Source organism: Geotrypetes seraphini, chromosome 2, assembly GCF_902459505.1.
Source record: "Geotrypetes seraphini chromosome 2, aGeoSer1.1, whole genome shotgun sequence".
Classification (NCBI taxonomy): domain Eukaryota; kingdom Metazoa; phylum Chordata; class Amphibia; order Gymnophiona; family Dermophiidae; genus Geotrypetes; species Geotrypetes seraphini.
Window position 1 is genome coordinate 252,617,175 of NC_047085.1, and position 21,134 is coordinate 252,638,308.

A 21,134-nucleotide genomic window follows, 5' to 3' on the forward strand; every position below is an offset into this window, starting at 1 on the left:
CCCGGTGAGGTGGGCGTGGCTAGAGCCGGCGTTGTGCCGCTGTCAAGACCGTGCGTTCGGCCGTCACTCTTGCCTCCCCCCTCTCTCTAGCAATGGATCCGCCGCCGGCACCACGGAGCTCACAGCAGCCGGATCCGCGGTGCCCGCCCCCCGTCTTTCAGCCCGGCGCGCATTCGGTGAAGCTGTACGTGTACGACTTGTCTCGGGGTATGGCCCGCAGGCTCAGCCCCGTCATGCTGGGTAAGAGGAGTTCTTCGGCGCCGGCAGCAGTAGCAGCAACTACATCCTGCCAGTACCCTTCGGTGCTTCCTGTCCGCCCCTGCGGCAGTGATGCTGCTGCTAGTAATGGCAATCGGTGGGAGGGGGAGGGGGGATTAATTCATGCGGCCAAGTGTTATGAGCACCGACCAGTGGGAAGCGCTCACCTTTGTGCTGTATGCAAGCAGCGCTCACCTTTGCGCTGTATGCAAGCAGCCCGGCATCAGTTGGGTTAAGTACTGTAGTTTATTTGTTTTGCTGTCTGGCCTGCTCTAAACCGTTTGAAATAATAAAAAAGGAACAAAACATGTGGCTTGAGCGTGGTAATAATCATCATGCGTCTTGTACTAGGCAGGTAGGGTGCTGCGATTGTACAGCAAATGGAGTGGAGGTTAAATGAGCTGCAATGCTTCAAAAGGCGCAGACGGTGCAGTGGGGAGGGGGGGGGGGTGAGGATGCAGAGCCGCCTAGCTTTGGAGTCTTGCTGTGACAGACGGTGCAGGTGAAAACCGATCTGATTCAGGGATTGGGCCGGCAGGGAGAGGATTTCGGGTTTTGAGCCCTGTGTTTTGTTTTGCTTCTGTCCCTGGCCGGGGTTATATTTGTTTACGATCGGGGGAGTTCATGTAGCTATGAGTTAGCAGGTTTGTAAAGTGAAAGCTGGCGAGCGACTCGGAAAAGGAATGAGGTTGCAGCTTCCTGCTGTCAAGCTCAACTTCGTGTCCGAAGGGAAAACCCACGCTTGATAGAAAGGACTTGAGAGTACGGAAACCTCAGCATTATGTCATTTTTGATTACTGCTTTCGATGGGTTTTTTAAGGACAACAGCCATGGTCATGCTTTATTATTATTGATAGCAAGCAATATTATTAATATTTATATACCGCTTATAAGCCCAAAAGCTATCAAAGCAATAAAATCTGTTTTATTGGTCGTATGGTTATGAAAAATAGCAGCAGCTGGTGGGGAATAAAGAAATGGTTAATTCCCCAAATTCGTATCTCTTTTCCATGCCAGAGAGGCTCTTTCACAGAACCAAGTGACTGCTTATGTTCTTATGTTCTATATACTGTAAAGCAATTACAGAGTAACCTAAAATCTAACCACTGCGAAGAATAATTCACTAAAATGGGGGTGTTTTGAGCTTGTATGATATTGGCTTACCCACTATCTTAAACTTCTGAATTCTGTCTCCCCAAGAAATTTTTTTTTTCTTTTTAAGGTCTGGTTTTTAAAGATGTAATTTTACATCATGTGAGGTATAGTACCAGAGCTATGGCTATGTCAGTGGCAGGGCAGGGGTGAAGCTTTGGAATAATCTGGTTGGATAATTGAGGATGAATAACTTTCAGAGTTTTAAAAAACTATTAAAAACATCTTTTTACAGAAGCTTTTTAAGTAATTAAGAAGCAGTGACTGAAGGAATGAAGTGATTAATGGAAATGTTATCTGTATATTGTTTTGTTTTATTGTGTTTTATACTTTTTTGGTGTGTTTATCTTATGATTATATTTATTTATTTTTTTTGTAATCTGCTTAGGTATAAGCCAGTATATAAGGTATTTTTTAAAATAAAAATACAAATAAAATAATGACTTGCCTTTCCAAATCCAAGCTTAAAAGCAGAGTTGGATTAGCAGGTAGGGCAAGTAGGCATATGCCTAGGGATCAAAGTTGTCAGGGGGGCCTGCTGAAGAAACAACAAGTAACAGACGACTCAGCTTTTTTTTTTTTTTTTTTTTTTTTCAAACAGCGACAGGCCCCTGGGAAAGATCGGCATTGCATCAGCACCCCCCCCCCTCCCGGCATCAACTGTTCTTTTGCAAGTGGTACTCATCCAAAAGCTACCCTCTGACGCAGCTTCCTGTTTCTGCCTGGGCGGATCGCATCAGAGGACAGCTTTGGCGAGCAGCAACTCCACTTGCAACAGAACGGATGGTTGCCGCCGATGTGTGTGTGGGGGGGCGCGTTTGCGATCTTACTTGCCTGCCGATATTACGTCAATGCCGGGACCTGTCACCGTGTGAAAAAAAAATCAGAAAGAAGGTGAGTGATGACTGACCCGTGTGAAGGTGAGGGGAAGGGAGGGAGTTGGGCCTGGGGTGGAGCCGGGAGAGAGAGACGGTGGAGAACTGAAGGGAGAGATGGAAGTTGGGAGAAGAGAGAGAGAAGGGGCAGATGATGGAAGTTGGGAGAAGAGAGAGAGAAGGGGCAGATGATGGAAGTGGGGAGAAGAGCGGGAGAAGGGGCAGATGATGGAAGTAGGGAGAAAGAGAGAGAGAGAAGGTGCAGATGATGGAAGTGGGGAGAAGAGAGAGAAGGGGGCAGATGATGGAAGTGGGGAGAAAAAGAGAGAGAAGGGGCAGATGATGGAAGTGGGGAGAAGAGAGAGAAGGGGGCAGATGATGGAAGTGAGGAGAAAGAGAGAGAGAGAAGGGGCAGAGGATGGAAGTGGGGAGAAAGAGAGAGAGAGAAGGGGCAGAGGATGGAAGTGGGGAGAATAGAGAGAGAGAGAGAGAGAAGTAGCAGCTGATGGAAGTGGGGAGAAGAAAGAGAGAGAGAAGGGGCAGATGATGGAAGTGGGGAGAAAAAGAGAGAGAAGGGGCAGATGATGGAAGTGGGGAGAAAGAGAGAGAGAGGGGGCAGATGATGGAAGTGGGGAGAAGAGAGAGAGAAGGGGCAGATGATGGAAGTGGGAGAAGAGAGAGAGAGAAGGGACAGATGATGGAAGTGGGGAGAATAGAGAGAGAGAGAAGTAGCAGCTGATAGAAGTGGGGAGAATAGAGAGAGAGAGAAGTAGCAGCTGATGGAAGTGGGGAGAAGAAAGAGAGAGAGAGAAGGGGCAGATGATGGAAATGGGGCAAAGAAAGAAAGAGAAGTAGCAGATGATGGAAGTGGAGAGGGGAGAGAGAGAAGTAGCAGATGATGAAAGTGGAGAGGGGAGAGAGAGAAGTAGCAGATGATGGAAGTGGGGCAAAGAGAGAGAGAAGGGGCAGATGATGGAAGTGGGGTTAAGAGAGAGAAGGGGGCAGAGGATGGAAGTGGGGAGAAGAGAGAGAGAGAAGGGGCAGAGGATGGAAGTGGGGAGAAGATAGAGAAGTGGCAGAGGATGGAAGTGGGGAGAAGAGAGAGAAGGGGCAGAGGATGGAAGTGGGGAGAAGATAGAGAAGTGGCAGAGGATGGAAGTGGGGAGAAGAGAGAGAAGTAGCAGAGGATGAAAGTGGGGCAAAGAGAGAAAGAGAAGTAGCAGATGATGGAAGTGGAGAGAAGAGAGAGAAGTAGCAGATGATGGAAGTGGGGCGAAGAGAGAGAGAAGGAGCAGATGATGGAAGTGGGGTTAAGAGAGAGAAGGGGGCAGAGGATGGAAGTGGGGAGGAGAGAGAGAAAAGGGAGCAGTGGATGGAAGTGGGGAGAAGAGAGAGAGAAGGGGGAAGATGATGGAAGTGGGGAGAACTTGTACTGTCAGTGTCAGGCGCATATGGGAAAGCAGCAGTGAGGGGCCTGCACCTCCTCACCACTGCTGCTGCTTTTTCACATGCCGATTGGGGGAAAGGGGGCAAGATAATGTGACGGAATTGCCTGGGGTGGAGAGAGAAGGAAGGGGCAGATGATGGAAGTGGGGAGAACTTGTGCCGTCAGCTTCAGGCGCATATGGTAAAGCAGCAACAGCGGTGAGGAAGTGAGGGGCCTGCACCTCCTCACCACTGCTGCTGCTTTCCCACATGCTGGATGGGGTGCATATGCTGGATTGGGGGAAGAAGATAGAGTTAGTGAGATAGTGGAGGGGTGAAGGAAAATTGTGGCAATCTGTGAGTAGATACAGTGAAAAGAGGGAAACTGAGGACTGGATAGTAAGAAAGAATTTAATTTAGACGGAGGGAGAAAATAGAGAAGAAAGACCAGAGAAGGAAAGGGAAGAGAGAGAGACGCCAGAGAATGGGGAAGGAGACAGAGATATCAGATCTGAGTGGAGGAAATGAGAATAGAGAGATGCTAAAAAGAACAGGGGGGAGGGAAGGAAAGAGATGCCAGACTAAGAGGGGAACAGAAGAAGGATGTCAGACCAAAGGAGGGGGCAGGAGGAGCAATGGCAGCAGGAGACAGACAGTTTCTGGAAGAGGTAGACAGTGGATGGATGGAAAGAAGAGAATGACAAGAAGATGAAGAAAGCAGAAACCACATGACAGGTAGAAATTTTTATTTTATTTTATTGCTTTAGGATAAAGTAGTATTGTAGCTGTTTTGATAAATGGTTAGAAATAGAAATGGTGATCCTTTTATTGGATTAATTTTAATACATTTTTTTACTAACTTTCAGAGACCAAATTCTCCTTCTTCAGGTCAGGGCAGGATACTGTAACAGTATACTTTACTGACCTAGTGGAAGAGGGTTTGACCTCTGAAAGCTAATTAAAAAATGTATTAGTCCAATAAAATGGTATTATTTTACATTACATTACATTAGGGACTTCTATTCTGCCTATACCTTGCAGTTCAAGGCGGATTACAAAAGAGCTAACTGGACATTTCCAACAGTTTTGGGGTTTTTTGTTTTCCATTTTTTGTTTTATTTTTATTTGTTAATTTTTAAAGTGATTTGTTATTTCTCTTTTTTCAAATTTACATCTGCTATCTTTCTATTTTGTTCCGTAGGGGGGATATGCACCACTGTTTCTTCACCCCTTAAACTGTACACTTCTCCCTCTGTATTCGCTGTGATAGGGGATTATCAGAACTGCAAATACAGAAAAACTGCAAATAACTTTTTCATATATTATTCGCTGTTTTCTATTAAAAACCATTGTGAATATGGTGAAACCACAAATAACTTGGTGGGAGACCTGGCCTGTTCCTGAAGGAGAGGTAAAACACGGAAAAGAAAGTGCAGGGAATCGGCGATTTTCTCTCTAAACGCTTGGAATCAGCAATTTCTCTATGCAAGCTGATGTAATTTGAGGGGAGGAGCCAGCAAGCTAAAAACCGTGAATAATTGAAACCACGATTGCTGAAACCGTGAATACGGAGGGAGAAGTGTACTGTTCCTTCAGTTTGTAACACAAGCCAGCATGCTGAATGCTCTGCACTGCTCCGATGGTCACAGAATTCCTATGATCATCAGAACAGTGCTGAACATTCAGCCTGTATAAATCTCTTCTGTGCTTTTGTAAAAAAAAGGGGGGGGGGTGTTTAGTTTGTGATTACTTATTCCATACTGAGTGAGGGTGGTTCTGTGTCCTGTGTGTATGAAAGACATGGTTTTCTGTTAGCATTGGCCAGCCTTGTTTGGGGAAATGCATCAGGCATGGTTCCTGGGAGCACCTTGAATAAACCTGATTTGAATCTCCTTATTGGCTGCTGATCTTCTTTTGTTCCACATTGGATTCTTTGGTGGATCGCTTGCCTTGTTGTTTTGTTAAAATTAACATGCATGGAGTGGAACGTACTAGAGGAGTTACAGATTTGGTTGTTTATACATACATATGGGTTTCAGTTGGACGACATAGAGTGAGGCAGTTGAGGAGTTGCAAACTTGGTTATTAATATAGACTTATGTTTCGGATAGTATTACTGCTTTACAATGCATTTGAACACTTATGGAAAGGGTTTAGAGTTAAAATCCTGGGCAAGTAGGTGGGAAGGGAAGGAAGGGGGGTTTTGTTCAGAGATGTTTGGGGCTTGCATAGAACTAAAACTGTACACTGGCACTGGTATGGTCATCTTTGTTGTTTGTTTTGAATTTTATAATAAAAGAAAAAAAAGAAATACAAGTGGAAATAAAGAAGTAAATAAGAAAACAGGTAAATAAATGGGGGCGGGGCAGGGCTAGTGGGCCTAGTGTACTTGTGTACCTAGGGGCCCTCGAAGAATTAATCCTGCCCTGCTTAAAAGTGAGGTACATAAGTCGGATCCTAACCAAGGGAGGATATAATCTGCTGATGTACTGAGGCAATGAGGGTGAAGTAAGTTAGCCAAGCTGATTCAGAGCATCAGCAGGAAAGATGAAAAACTGGATTTGAACCCTGACTTCCCCCTCTCATCAGTCTTGCAGGGGTTCTCAAGCCAGTTCTTGGAACACACCCAACCAGTCAAGTTTTCAGGATATCCACAGTTAATATGCATGAAAGAGTTTTGCATACAGTGAAAAGAGTGCATGCAAACTTATTCATTGTAGGTATTCTGAGAACCCAACTGGCTATGTGTATCCTGAGGACTTGTTGAAAATCACTCTCATAGAGCTTGCTTACCCTATTAAACTACTTTTCTGTTTTTTGCCACCTTTTTTTAGCAGTGCATCTGCCCGCAGTGGCGTGGCGAGGGAAAGAGGTGCCAGGGTGGTGGTGCCTCTCCCTGCCCTCTTCTCTGCCCCCCCACCTTCACCTGCTTCTTCTCCCGTACCTCTGTAATGTTCCTGGCGCAAGCAGCTGCTCCCAAGCTGCTGTCACGCCAGCTCTTCCTCTGATGTCACTTCCTAGGCAGAAGTCCAGGAAGTGACATCAGAGGAAGAGCCTACACATTACAGAGGTACGGAAGGGGGAAGAGAAGAGGTGCGCACATGTGGGTAAGGAGCAGGGAGGGCGGAGAACAGGATAGGTGCCTGCGCCCTCACCAAGATGGTGCCTGGGGCAGACTGCCCCCCCCCCCTTTCTACGCCACTGTCTGCATGCTTTATGTGCCACTCAATACCTTGCCCTGTCTCCTGTCATAGCAGAAACTGGTATAGTAGTGAAAGTGTAAGACGAGGATTTGGGATGTCCTGGGTTTCAATTCTAGAACCTTTGGCACACTGTTATTATTCCATTAATGATTAGTGACATAGACAGACAGAACTAATCTTTTGGTGAGGCTTAAGATTAACTGCCTCGTTCTGCTCCTGGCGTGAGCCATTACCGCTGACCATCTAAGCCTGACAGAATCTGAGGGGGTCACAGCTCACCCGTGGTTATGCCTTTGTGATAGAAGGGTTTGACCCAGGCACAAATTCATGGGGGTTCAGGCGCAGAGCCGGGATTAAAACCCGACAGTGCCCCTGATTTTCCGAGCACTGGGCTGTAACTTTTAGAGGAGCCTGCTCTGTGTAGTTTCACCATTGAGCAACGGTATAGACAGGTAAGCGATAAAAAGTCGGTAAAGCTTATTCTCCCTCTCCTTGTCTTTTCTCTTTACAGGGAAACAGCTGGAAGGCATCTGGTAAGCAGTTGGATGGCGTTTCTTGCATGGGTTTGAGTGTGTCTCATTCAAGCCTCCTCTGTCAGGCCTTCTTGTGTACCTTAGCTAGAATTATACTGTGAAGCAGGTGTGAGTGATGTGATTGTGTACTAATACTGCGGTTGCTTTAGCAATATCTTGTTGCCTTGCATTCTTATGAAAAAGCTGCTTTTGTATTTTAACATTTAATTGCAGCTGTTCTCTCTCCCCACCAGGCACACTGCCATCATCGTGCACGAGGATGAATTCTTCTATGGCAGCGCAGGTATCTCCAGCTGCCCACCAGTGAGTGATTTCACCCCCCCCCCCCAGAGTATGATGTTTCTGCATAAGAACATAAGAATTGCCGCTGCTGGTTCAAACCAGAGGTCCATCATGCCCAACAGTCCGCTCCATGGCAACCCCTTAGGTCAGTGGTCTCAAACTCGCTGCCCGGGGGCCACATGCGGCCCGCCAGGTATTATTTTGAGGCCCTCGGTATTATAAAGAATGACTCTTTATGGAAAACCTGTGCCTCAAGTGTCCGGCGGTTGTGTCCTGGAACATTACCCGCCTCACTGCTGTAACCTCACGCAAGCGCTTTCCTGCGTCTGTACGCGATTGTCCTCTCCACTCCACCTCCCAATCAGTTGCAAACGCAGGAAAGCGCTTGCGTGAGGTTACAGCAGTGAGGCGGGCAACGTTCCGGAACGTAAGGTAACCACTGGAGGCAGTGCAGCTTGTGCGTGTGTCCGGTGCCGGAGGACATTTAAGTCACAAGTTTTCCATAAAGAATCAATCATCCTTTATAATACCGAGGGCCTCAAAATAATTGGTCCAAAATCTTGTCTCTTGCAGTTGATACTTTGATAGTTTTTCACTTTCTGCATGTTGCACTGCTTTCTGCTGTGTATAGCTGAAATTATCAGAAGCAATTAAGGAAAGATCTATAAACTAATTTCAGATAACATTTTGGATCATGCAAAGTTGTCATTTCTTTAATAAGACATTAACTATTTTTTTCTGTGGCCCTCCAAGTACTTACAAATCCAAAATGTGGCCTTGCAAAGGGTTTGAGTTTGAGACCGCTGCCTTAGGTCAAAGACGAGTGCCCTAACTGAGTCTAGCCATACCTGCGTACCTGTCTTGAATCCCTGGAGGGTGTTTTCCCCTATAACAGCCTCCGGAAGAGCGTTCCATCTACTAGTTCAAACTGAAAGCTCATATTGGAAGTGTACTGGTGTTTCTCACTTTTAGAGCAGCTGGCTCTGTTTTATAGGTGGTACAGATATGGTTTATATCCTCCTGTTACATACACCGAAATGCGAATCCAAGCAATTCATGGCATAAAACCAGAACTGGATACTGTAGACTTCATTTGTAAATGTTGACTTAATTCGTTAAGAGACTCCCCATTTGCTATTTTTTCTCCTGGGCTTGCAGATGACATCACACCCTTCATGATCTAACTAACATTGTGTATAAGGTCAGCTGTGATGTCATTATTGATGTGACCACTGAGCATCACATGAGTATGTGATGGTTGTGACATACTTGGGGAATTGCAAGAGAGAAGGCATAAAAAGATTGAAAACTAACAAGAAATGAAAGCGTCGGGGCTTGGGGCAGAGTTTTTATTTATTTATTTTAAAAATTTCTATGCCGTCTAGCCCTAGGCAGTTTACATAAGATCAAACATACATAATGCTTAAAACAATACAAAAAGACAAACAAACATCAGGATTTAAATTTGCAATACATTTTCAATCAAGGTGAGTCAGACTCTGTAAAAAAGCAGTTACGAACAATTGTGTTTTTAAGAATTTTCTGAAAGTTCCTCTGTCGGCACATTTCCTTAACTGTCTTACCAGCAAATTCCATAACTTTACCCCAGCACATCAAAAAGTCATTACACAAGTTTCTACATATTTCGGATTAACATTGCCCCTCAACAAAGCTGAATTTTCAGAGCGCAAAGATCTTTTAGGGTAGTAAACAGTCATCCTTTCCTTGAAATACTCTGGTATTGTACTGTACAAAAATTTATGACAAATCATCACAATTTTGTATTGCATTCTAAATGTCACCAGCAGCCAGCGCAATTGTCGAAGATAAGGTGTAATGTGATCAGGTTTAGAAGCTCCTATAGCTTGTCTTAATCACTCCAAGATATAGGGCATTGCAGTAGTCAAGTCTTGATAAGACCATTGCCTGTACTACAGTACGGAAATCAAAAGGTGTCAATATCTGTTTCACCCAGTACAGTAAATGTATTTGCGTAAAACATATCTGTACCGTCTTAGCCACTCGACACTTCATTGTAAGACCTGAATCAAGTCTAACTCCTAAGATTGTCATTGACTCGCTTACTGGAAGGGCTTCATCCATTATCTTTGGCCACCTATCTTGGTCTGCCTTCCCCACAAGCATCAATTCTGTCTTATCAACATTCAGTTCCAAACCTTGCTCTCACATCCATTCAACAATGTGTGTCATGTAATTATTCAAAATCTTTTCCAATTCATTTCCCCATACTTGTACTGGGAAAAAGGATATAATGAGATTATTGCGGAATCGACCGTCCTAGGCTTCAAGAGCAAACTAGATGCATATCTCCTTAAGAGAGGCATATAAGGATATGGTGGACTATAAATTACGACAGGTGTACACCTGGCAGGGCCTCCGCGTGTGCAGATCGCCGGACTTGATGGACCGTAGGTCTGACCCGGAGATGGCAGTTCTTATGTTCTTATGTTGTCCACATATAGCCAATAATCGACCTTCAAAGATTGAAACAATTCACCTATAGGGGCCATATGGATATTAAATAATAGCGCCGATAGCGCTAATCCCCGAGGAACTCCACTCCTTACAACATATTCACCTAGAGCTAGATTCAAAAGGGCACGGATCCGATCCATGAGGGACCCAATCCATATCCAGGGGGCTGATTCACGAATCACCCTCATGCAAATGAGGGCAATCAGAATCATGCCCCCATCTGACTGTCGGGATCGCTCTCTAGTGATCCAGACGCATGCGCAGGCCATCTGTAGATGGTTTGCGCATGCTTAAGAGCTCGTAGTGCGGGGGAAGGGCAGGAGAGTTGGGGCGGCAGGAGAGAAGAGGCGAGTTGGGGCAGGCAGGAGAGAAGAAGTGATTCGGGGCAGGCAGGAGATCGGGGCTAAGAGCAGAAAAGCAGGGCAGAGAGCTGGATGGCAGGACAGTCAGAAAGGACCTCAACAACTGCTCTTCAGCAGTCGCTTATTTTTGGATCGGCCAGCCCAGTCGGTGTTGCTTTTTTATTTTAGTAAATCGCTTCCTGCCTGCATTTGAATGCCGTTCCCCCTCATTTGCATGCGCGGATCGGAGGACGATTGGGACAGAGGTTAGTGAATTGGGTCAGAGGGAAATCAGGTCGTAAAGGGGTTGCTAAGTGGTCGAAAGTTGATCGGTGGGCTTAGTAAATCCAGCCCCTAATACCTTGCATCCATTCCTTACCTGAAAGGAACAACCTATCAAATAGGTAGAAAACCACTTTAACACTGTACCATTCATACCCAGATTTTCAAGTCTCAGTAATAATCTGTGATGATCCACGCAGTCAAAAGCTCTGGATACATCTAACGATATCAAACAATATGTCACACATTGATCTATCCCCAACCGTAAGGTGTCCAATAAAGATATCAACAGTAACTCAACACTGTATGCTTTACGAAAGCCAAACTGATTGCAATTCAGGCAATTAACCTTCTGTACAGAATTTGTGACAGCACAATTTTTTCCATAATTTTAGCCAAAAATGGTACTATAGAAATTGGTCTGAAATGCTTCATAGTTTTCATATCTATCCCTTTCCGCTTCAAAACTGGTCTCACCGTAGATTGTTTACAGCTCGTTGGAAAAAAACTCTCTCGTAAGGATTTATTTACTATCTTTGTAATTGATGGGCTAATCTTCTCTACCATCTGTCTGATGACAGCTGATGAACAGGGATCCTGAATTGCCTGGATTGGAGTACATCCACAGACAGCTTTCCCTACCTCCAACTCGGCTACCTCATCAAATTCTAACCATAGTACCCCTTTCTCTTCCACCACCCCAGTGGGCATTCTTTCAGGCAATAAGTGTCTCGGACCTCCACCCATTTTATCAACAAGAAATTGTGCATATTTTTCCACATCCAAATCATCACGTTAAGCAACACCTCCATATCCATTTAGGTATTTAATTTAATTCTATTTAAAAATATTTTTATTCTGCCTATCTAGATAACAACCATTATCCCAGGACAAGCAGGCAGCATATTCTTTACGCATGGGTGACGTCACCAACGGAGCCCCGGTACGGACCTTTTTAACTAGAAAGTTCTAGTTGGCCGCACCGCGCATGCGCGAGTGCCTTCCCGCCCAACGGAGGAGTGCGTGGTCCCCAGTTTCTTCGTTTCCGCGGAGCGAAGAAGACGCATGTATTTCAACGATCGTTGAATCCAACTTTTTGCCTTCCCGCTCGCGATTTTCTCTTATTTTTTTCTCCTTTGCCCTTCGGGTTTTTTCTTATTTCATTGCTTTTTGTACTTTGTTTTCGATCCAGCCCCGGCGGGGCCTGTTGTCACCATACAGGCCTCCGGGTTTGATTTTGCGGAGGCCGTGTTTCCATTCATGCCCCCGCAGCCGGGTTTTAAGAAGTGCCAGCGGTGTGCACGCCCGATCTCCCTCACTGACCCACACAATTGGTGCCTACAGTGTTTGGGTCCTGAGCATCGGGCGGACTCCTGCACCCGCTGTGCCACTCTTAAAAAACGTACTCTGAAGAATCGACAAATCCAGCAGAACATCCTCTTCGGCACCGCATCTGCTATGGAGCCGATTCCGTCGACTACGGTACCGCCAAAATTGGCACCCACCACTTCGACGACGCCCGATCCTTCATTGGCGTCGCTGGCGCCAGGTAAGCCGGCTAAGAAGCCTTCCACCTCCCTTGAGCGCCCTCCGGCCACAGTGGCGACACCGGCCCTACCGGCTTCACGCCGACCCCGGAAATGCTCCGCCCCGATCTCGGTGAGTGCCTCGTCATCGGCCTCCTCATCGCCGGGGCGTGGAGCGGCACCTAAGGAACCGAAGCAGAAAAAAGCGGTTCCGGTGCAACCCCTGGATGACTGCATCGCGACCATCCTCCAAGACAAATTACAGGAACAGCTGCAGCAACAACTCCAGCACCTGTTACCGACCCTCCTGGCACCGCTCCTTTCGGTACCAGACCGGCCCGAGCCTTGTGCCGTCCAACCGGTATCCACCCCATCGGTGCCCCTTAACTCTTCCATGCCGATTCTCTCAGCTGAACACCTTCCTGCCCACCCCGTAGGTCATACCCACGCTGATGCTGATCCTCCTCGGTACCAGGCGGGGCACCGGTCCTCCCCGGACCGAGACCGGCACTGTTCTTCCCGGGACCGAGACCAGCACCGATCTTCCTCTCCCGGTAATGTCTCGGTGCGCTCTGGCAAGTCTCTGTCTAAGACCCACCATACTGAGCCTTCCACCCCGATATCTCGACATGCGCACACTGATGTCAGGGACCCGGACTTATGGGAAGACTCCCCTCCCGGTACCAAGGAGGACGCATCGTCATCGGACGAGGAGCCCTCAGTGCCCGATACCACTTCTAAGCCTGAGCAATCCTCCTTCTCAAGGTTCCTCAGGGAGATGTCAGCGGCTCTCTCTATCCCTCTAGAGTCTGACTCCAAAAAATCCCAGGCCTTTCTGGAGGCCTTGGATTTTGAACAGCCTCCCAAGGAGTTTCTCAAGTTACCCGTACATGACATACTGCGGGAAACTTTTTATAAGAACTGGGAGAACCCACTCACCGTCCCCGGGGCCCCCCGTAAGCTGGATAGCCTTTACAGGGTCATCCCGATCCCGGGTTTTGACAAACCTCAGCTGCCCCATGAGTCTCTCCTGATTGAGTCTACCTTGAAGAAAACTCAGGGCTCCAGTGTTTATGCCTCCACCCCTCCTGGCAGAGAAGGCAAGACGATGGACAAGTTTGGCAAGCGCCTTTATCAAAACTCAATGCTGGCCAACAGGGCGAACAATTACACATTTCATTTCTCATTTTACATGAAACATCTGGTACAACAACTGTCCGCCCTTCAAAAATACATTCTGGAACGCAAAGTTCCGGTCTTCCAGCAGCAAATTTCCAGCCTTCTTCAACTGCGGAAATTTATGGTGCGCTCTATTTATGATTCCTTTGAGCTCACCTCCCGTGCATCTGCCATGTCCGTTGCCATGCGCCGCCTGGCTTGGTTGAGGGTATCTGATTTGGACATCAACCACCAAGACCGCCTAGCCAACGCTCCCTGTCTTGGGGATGAACTTTTTGGGGAGTCCCTAGACTCAACCACCCAGAAGCTCTCGGCCCATGAGACCAGATGGGACACCCTTGTTAAACCTAAGAAAAAGGCCCCACCTACTCGCCCTTACAGACCACAGTCCTCGTATCAGCACAGGTTCTCTGCCAGACCCCTCAATCCACCTTCACAGCAACCTCGGCGGCCCCGTCAACAACATCAACACACTCAGGCTCGTTCTCAGTCTAGTCAACCTGCCAAGCCTCTCCCTCCTTCGAAACCCTCTCAGCCCTTTTGACTCCTCTCTCCAGGGCATAGCCAGTCTTCCTCCCTCGTTGCCTCTTCCTCAACCAGTCGGAGGACGTCTACAAATCTTCCTCAGCCGTTGGGAGGTCATCACATCAGACCAATGGGTCCTCAACATCATCCGCCACGGCTACTCTCTCAACTTCCAGACTCTTCCACCAAACAATCCTCCCGTAGAGTCTGCTTCTTACTCCCCCCAAACCCCCCTCCTCCTGAGGGAGGTCCAATCCCTCCTTCTTCTCAATGCCATCGAAGAGGTGCCTCCGGCCCAATGGGGTCAGGGATTCTACTCCCGCTACTTCCTGGTTCCCAAGAAGACAGGAGACCTTCGTCCCATCCTCGATCTCAGGGACCTCAACAAGTGTCTGGTCAAGGAGAAGTTCAGAATGCTCTCCCTTGCCACGCTGTACCCTCTTCTCTCTCAACACAACTGGCTATGTTCCCTGGACCTCAAAGAGGCCTACACTCACATCCCAATCAATCCGACTTCACGTCGCTACCTACGGTTTCAGATACAGCACCGTCACTATCAGTACAAAGTGCTACCTTTTGGCCTCGCTTCATCGCCCAAGGTGTTCACCAAGTGCCTTATTGTGGTGGCGGCCTTCCTCAGGTCTCATAACCTCCAGGTGTTCCCCTACTTGGACGATTGGTTGGTGAAAGCTCCTACGTCGCCGCTTGTGCTACAAGCCACTCATCACACCATCTCGCTCCTCCATCTCCTGGGGTTCGAGATCAACTACCCCAAGTCGCATCTGCTTCCTACACAGCGACTTCAGTTCATTGGAGCAGTTCTCGACACCACACTAATGAGGGCGTTTCTCCCCTCCGATCGTCAACGGACCCTGCTCCACCTCTGTCGTCAGGTGCTCCTTCATCACTCCATTCCTACCCGACAGATGATGGTCCTCCTGGGCCACATGGCCTCCACGGTACATGTGCTTCCTCTGGCACGACTCCACCTCAGGACACCTCAATGGACTCTTGCCAACCAATGGTCGCAGACCACGGATCTTCTTTCTCATCCCATCTCTGTGACATCGTCTCTTCAGCAATCTCTTCAATGGTGGTTGAACTCCTCAAATCTTTCCAGGGGTCTACTCTTTCATCTACCCCCTCACTCCATGATCATAACCACGGATGCCTCCCCCTATGCGTGGGGAGCTCACCTAGGAGATCAACGCACCCAGGGACTCTGGATCCCTCAGGAGCGTCAACATCACATCAATTTCCTAGAACTCAGAGCCATGTTCTATGCTCTCAAAGCCTTCCAGCACCTTCTCTGCCCTCAGGTTCTTCTCCTGTGCACAGACAATCAAGTCGCCATGTACTACATAAACAAGCAAGGCGGCACCGGATCTCGCCTCCTTTGTCAGGAGGCTCTACGCATCTGGACCTGGGCCACGGCCCGCAATCTCTTCCTCAAGGCTGTCTATATCCAGGGCGAACAGAACTCCCTGGCCGACAATCTCAGCCGCATCCTTCAACCTCACGAGTGGACTCTGGACCCTTCAACACTCCACTCCATCTTTGCTCGCTGGGGCACTCCGCAGGTGGACCTCTTTGCAGCGCCTCACAACCATCAGCTGCCCCAGTTCTGTTCCAGACTCTTCTCTCCTCATCGTCTGACCCCAGATGCATTCCTGCTCGACTGGACGGATCGGTTCCTCTATGCCTTTCCTCCACTACCTCTGATGTTGCGGACGTTAGCCAAACTCCGCAGGGACAGGGCCACCATGATTCTCATCGCTCCTCGGTGGCCTCGCCAACACTGGTTCTCCCTCCTGCTTCAGCTCAGCTCCAGGGAGCCCATTCCTCTTCCTGTGTTTCCTACTCTACTTACGCAGCAACGTCAGTCTCTACTGCATCCCAATCTGTCTTCGCTCCACCTGACAGCTTGGTTTCTCTCGGGCTGACTTCTCCAGAGAATCTGTCTCAGCCTGTCCGTCGCATTTTGGATGCCTCCAGGAAACCGGCCACCCTCCAATGTTACCATCAGAAGTGGACCAGGTTCTCCTCTTGGTGTCTACTGCATCATCACGATCCCACCTCATTAGCGGTGGAAACTGTACTGGACTATTTGCTCTCTCTGTCCGACGCTGGCCTCAAGTCTACTTCAATCAGAGTCCACCTCAGTGCCATCACTGCGTTTCATGAGCCTATCCTCGGAAAACCTCTCACGGCTCATCCACTGGTTTCCCGGTTCATGAGAGGCCTCTTCAATGTCAAACCACCTCTGAAGCCTCCTCCTGTCGTCTGGGACCTGAATGTGGTTTTATCAGCCCTCATGAAACCCCCTTTTGAGCCTCTTGCCACAACTTCGCTCAAACTTCTAACATGGAAGGCGCTTTTCCTCATTGCCATCACCTCTGCCAGGAGGGTTAGTGAGATGCATGCACTGGTCGCCGATCCACCGTTCACTGTTTTTCACCATGACAAGGTGGTTCTGCGTACCCATCCTAAATTCCTTCCCAAGGTGGTCTCGGCTTTTCACCTCAACCAGTTCATTGTGTTGCCTGTCTTTTTCCCTAAACCCCATTCTCATCCTGGGGAACAGGCGTTGCACACGCTGGATTGTAAGCGTGCCCTGGCATACTACCTTGACCGTACCAGGGCTCACCGCTTGTCCCCTCAGCTCTTTCTGACCTTCGATCCTAACCGTCTGGACCGTCCTGTCTCTAAATGGACGCTTTCCAACTGGCTTGCTGCCTGTATTGCATTCTGTTATGCTCGGGCCGGTCTCTCACTGGAAGGTGCTGTCACGGCCCACAGGGTCAGAGCTATGGCTGCTTCTGTGGCTTTCCTCCGTTCCACGCCCATCGGGGAAATCTGCAAGGCTGCCACTTGGTCCTCAGTTCACACGTTCACTACTCACTACTGTCTGGATGCCTTCTCCAGACGGGATGGACACTTCGGCCAATCTGTGTTATGAAATTTATTTTCCTAATGGCCAACCATCCCTCCTCCCCCTCTGTTAGCTTGGAGGTCACCCATGTGTAAAGAATATGCTGCCTGCTTGTCCTGGGATAAAGCACAGTTACTTACCGTAACAGGTGTTATCCGGGGACAGCAGGCAGATATTCTTACGTCCCACCCGCCTCCCCAGGTTGGCTTCTTAGCTGGCTTATCTTAACTGGGGACCACGCACTCCTCCGTCGGGCGGAAAGGCACTCGCGCATGCGCGGTGCGGCCAACTAGAACTTTCTAGTTAAAAAGGTCCGTACCGGGGCTCCGTCGGTGACGTCACCCATGCGTAAAGAATATCTGCCTGCTGTCCCTGGATAACACCTGTTACGGTAAGTAACTGTGCTTACAAGTACAATCATTACGAAAAAATATAAGGTCTGCTTAACTTTCTATGTTTATAACATACTGCATTGTCAGATAGTAACTGATCTTTGAAAGGTTCATTTTGAAGCCAATATTGATCAAAGCTTTTCATTTTCTGACAATGATATGCTGACCTGCTTCAGAGTAAATAAAATTGCCTTGTGTGCTGCTATGAAATTTATACAGTTTCAATATTCAAAAGGTTTATGTGGATAATGCCAGGGTGGAACATGAGTATTCCTCCTAACCGTGAGAACATGGTGACCCAGGTAGCTATCAGATAAATTTACCGCCCCCCCCCCCTTTTTTTTTTTTTTTTTACTAAGCTGTGGTAGAGGTTTCTATCATGGCCTGGAGCACTAAATGCTGCTATGAGAGTCGGAACATTTAGCACTCCAGGACGCAGTGGAAGGGTCTAGGACAGTTCAGCATGGCTAGTTCAGTACGGCTGTTTCAACCAGCCCAGTTCAGCATGGACAGTTCAGTACGGCTGTTTCAACCAGCCCAGTTCAGCATGGACAGTTCAATATGGCTGTTTCAACCAGCCCAGTACAGTTCAGTACAGCTGCTTCAACCAGCCCAGTTCAGCGTGGACAGTTCAGTATGGCTGTTTCAACCAGCCCAGTTCAGCACGGCTGTTTCAGCATGGACAGTTTAGTACAGCTGTTTCAGCATGGACAGTTCAGCATGGATAGTTCAGTACAGCTGTTTCAACCAGCCCAGTTCAGCGTGGACAGTTCAATACGGCTGTTTCAACCAGCCCAGTTCAACGTGGACAATTCAATACGGCTGTTTCAGCATGGACAGTTCAGTACGGCTGTTTCAACCAGCCCAGTTCAGCATGGACAGTTCAATACGGCTGTTTCAACCAGCCCAGTTCAGCGTGGACAGTTCAGTACGGCTGCTTCAACCAGCCCAGTTCAGCCTGGACAGTTCAGTACGGCTGTTTCAACCAGCCCAGTTCAGCACGGCTGTTTCAGCATGGACAGTTTAGTACAACTGTTTCAGCATGGATAGTTCATTACGGCTGTTTCAACCAGCCCAGTTCAGCGTGGACAGTTCAGTACGGCTGTTTCAACCAGCCCAGTTCAACGTGGACAGTTCAGTACGGCTGTTTCAACCAGCATGGACAGTTCAGCATTGCCGTTTAACCGCAGCTGTTTTTTCACGGCCGTTGTAATGGCGAGTGCATACCTTGCTGAAGCTGTAAGGTTTGAAAGAGCGGGGGAATAACCCCTCTCACCCTACTGGTGCTTCTTTCATTTCCCTTCACCCACCCATGGTGATCTTCTCCTACCTTCTCATCATCTGGTGACTTCAAGGTTTGAAAGGGGAGGGCTTCATCACAGATCAATCGGGCGCATCATAAGGTTTCCCTTTATATTGGAGCAGAAAGTTGCCCAGAAGGAAGACTTCCGGAGTAAAAGGTTGACTTTAAGAGGGTGTCTTAATATTAAGAGATGAAATAGCCCACGCTGAACTGTCCCATTCCCCAGTAGAAACCTCTACCATGGCTTAGTAAAAAGGGAGGTTAATAAAAAGACTGTCCTACCTGTATCTATGTAGCTCTATGGATGGCTGCTGAATAGTGTCCACCATCCTTATTTATTTAAAATAGTTTTAACCCACACGATCCATAGTATTCTTGATGGCTTACACATGAAAACATTCATAACAAAATATTAAAAAATAAATTAAACAAGACACAAACCAAGTACAACATAAATATTACTCTCTCCTTTACAAAGCCGCGCTAATGTTTTTAGTGTCGGCCGCAGCAGTGACAGCTCCGATCCTCATAGAATGAGCATCTGAGCTGTTGCTGCCGCGGCCGGTGCTAAAAACGCTAGCTCAGCTTTGTAAAAGAGGGGGTTAGTGATGACACTTACTGCTGTGGATGCTTGTTCAGCGCTATCACTTCTGCAGCTAATGGCATTGAATCTATGTAAAATATTTACAAAGCATAACTGGCATTTAAAAAAATGCTAACTTTATATATATATATATATATATATATATATATATATATATATTTAAATCTCTTTATTGAATTTTCATGAACAATCAAATAAACCCAAAAGGTGGGCGATTCCTCCTGGAACCAGTGGTTTAATATGTATACACTTTTTCCCCAGAATATAGGCCTTTCCCTAAAGTAAATTTTCCCCCATACCCTGCAGGGGCAGCAAAAATTAATTCTTCTATAGTGAATCGGAGTGAGCGTTTCAGTAAAGATTGTAAGTAGTACCAAAATACTTGTATCGTAGAACCTTGCCAAATACCATGAACGTTGTCCGCTACCTTACATTTATGGCATTGGGGAGAATCTACACAGCACGCAAGAAATGCCCTGCACTGGTGTAGTAATGACATTCTTGCAATTTTGCGCTATACACCACCCTAGGTAAGGTGTTAATGCTACCCTGCAGAGTAGTGCAAGCGTCTACCCAGGTCTACATTCCAAGGTGTCAGTATGGAAGAATAGTCTTGAGGGGGCTGCAAATGAGTTATAGCTTTATGGAACCAACACTACTATACTGATGCTTTATAGAGGATGGGTGGCCTTGTTATCCCTTGTCTGCACAGTCAGACTAGCTCCATAATATGTAAACCACTTTGATTGTAGTCACAGAAAGACGGTATATCAAGTCCCATCCCCTTTCATTCCAGGCTTCCTTTCTTCACATGCAGAACATGCATTCAGATCATGCTGTCTATGATCACTCCCCCCATCCCCTTTATTTTCTTTTTTTTTTTTTGTTGGTGAAAATCTTTATTTAACTCTTAAAGGAGACCAAAAAACAGATATTAAAAAAAAAAATCTTAAAATCTGCTTTAGTAAGTGAGCCATTTGGTATGTCACATCATACTTTTCTTTACATACCTTTATTTTCTAAATAGTTTCTAAGCTAATTGGACACTCATTGTACCCATCAGATTCATGCAGACCATGGCCTGCCCCATGTTTGCTGTTGGGTACCTTGTAAGTGCACAGTCAGACTAGCTGCATGAGCACACAGTGGTCCACATGACGTATAGGAACTTCCTAGTGCTGTGGAACGTTGACATCTGCACTCTCACCTGTTCAGTGACTGCAGAGAGACAGTTGGAAACAATCAGGTGTGATTGTAATTTCATTCATATTTGTTTATTATAATTTCCAGCACTTTTCTGGCATTCTTTGTGTAACCTGTCTTGGACCTGTTTGGAGGGGGAGGGTAAGATGAGCTATAAATCTCAAGATTAGATTCGATTTTGGACTGCAGCCCAATTTCTTCTTGCTTATTAAGATGCATGATGTTCTGGTGCTTTGGCTGGTACTGAGCAGATAAAGGGAAGATTCTTAAAATGGTTTCTCATTGGTGCATGTTATCACTGTGTTTATAGGGGGGTACACTGCTGGGCCCTCCAGATGCTGTGGTAGATCTTGGGAGCACAGAAGTGACAGAGGAAATCTTTTTGGAGTACCTGGCAGCCCTGGGAGAATCCATGTTCCGGTGAGTCTAAGGGCAGGCAAGTGGAGGAAACTTAATAGTAACATAGTAAATGACGGCAGATAACGACCCATGGTCCATCCAGTCTGCCCAACCATATACACTCTATAAAATAATAATAAATAAATAAACGGTCTATATAATGATCACTTCCTGCACTTGAACTTCAGAATTCTGCTGGGAGAAACACTTTGATGGCTGCAAAT

At 47.2% G+C, this 21,134-nt stretch overlaps 1 protein-coding gene across 1 annotated transcript in view; it reads left to right on the top strand.

Annotated features, from left to right (window-relative positions):
- Positions 1–21,134, top strand: part of DESI1 (desumoylating isopeptidase 1) — a 32,621-nt gene continuing 11,487 nt past the window's right edge. Inside the window, exons 1-4 of the mRNA XM_033929375.1 lie at positions 1–240; positions 7,425–7,446; positions 7,680–7,749; positions 20,822–20,931. Coding sequence (XP_033785266.1) covers positions 93–240; positions 7,425–7,446; positions 7,680–7,749; positions 20,822–20,931 — 350 coding nt within the window. The 5' untranslated portion in view covers positions 1–92. The remainder of the gene's footprint in view (positions 241–7,424; positions 7,447–7,679; positions 7,750–20,821; positions 20,932–21,134) is intronic.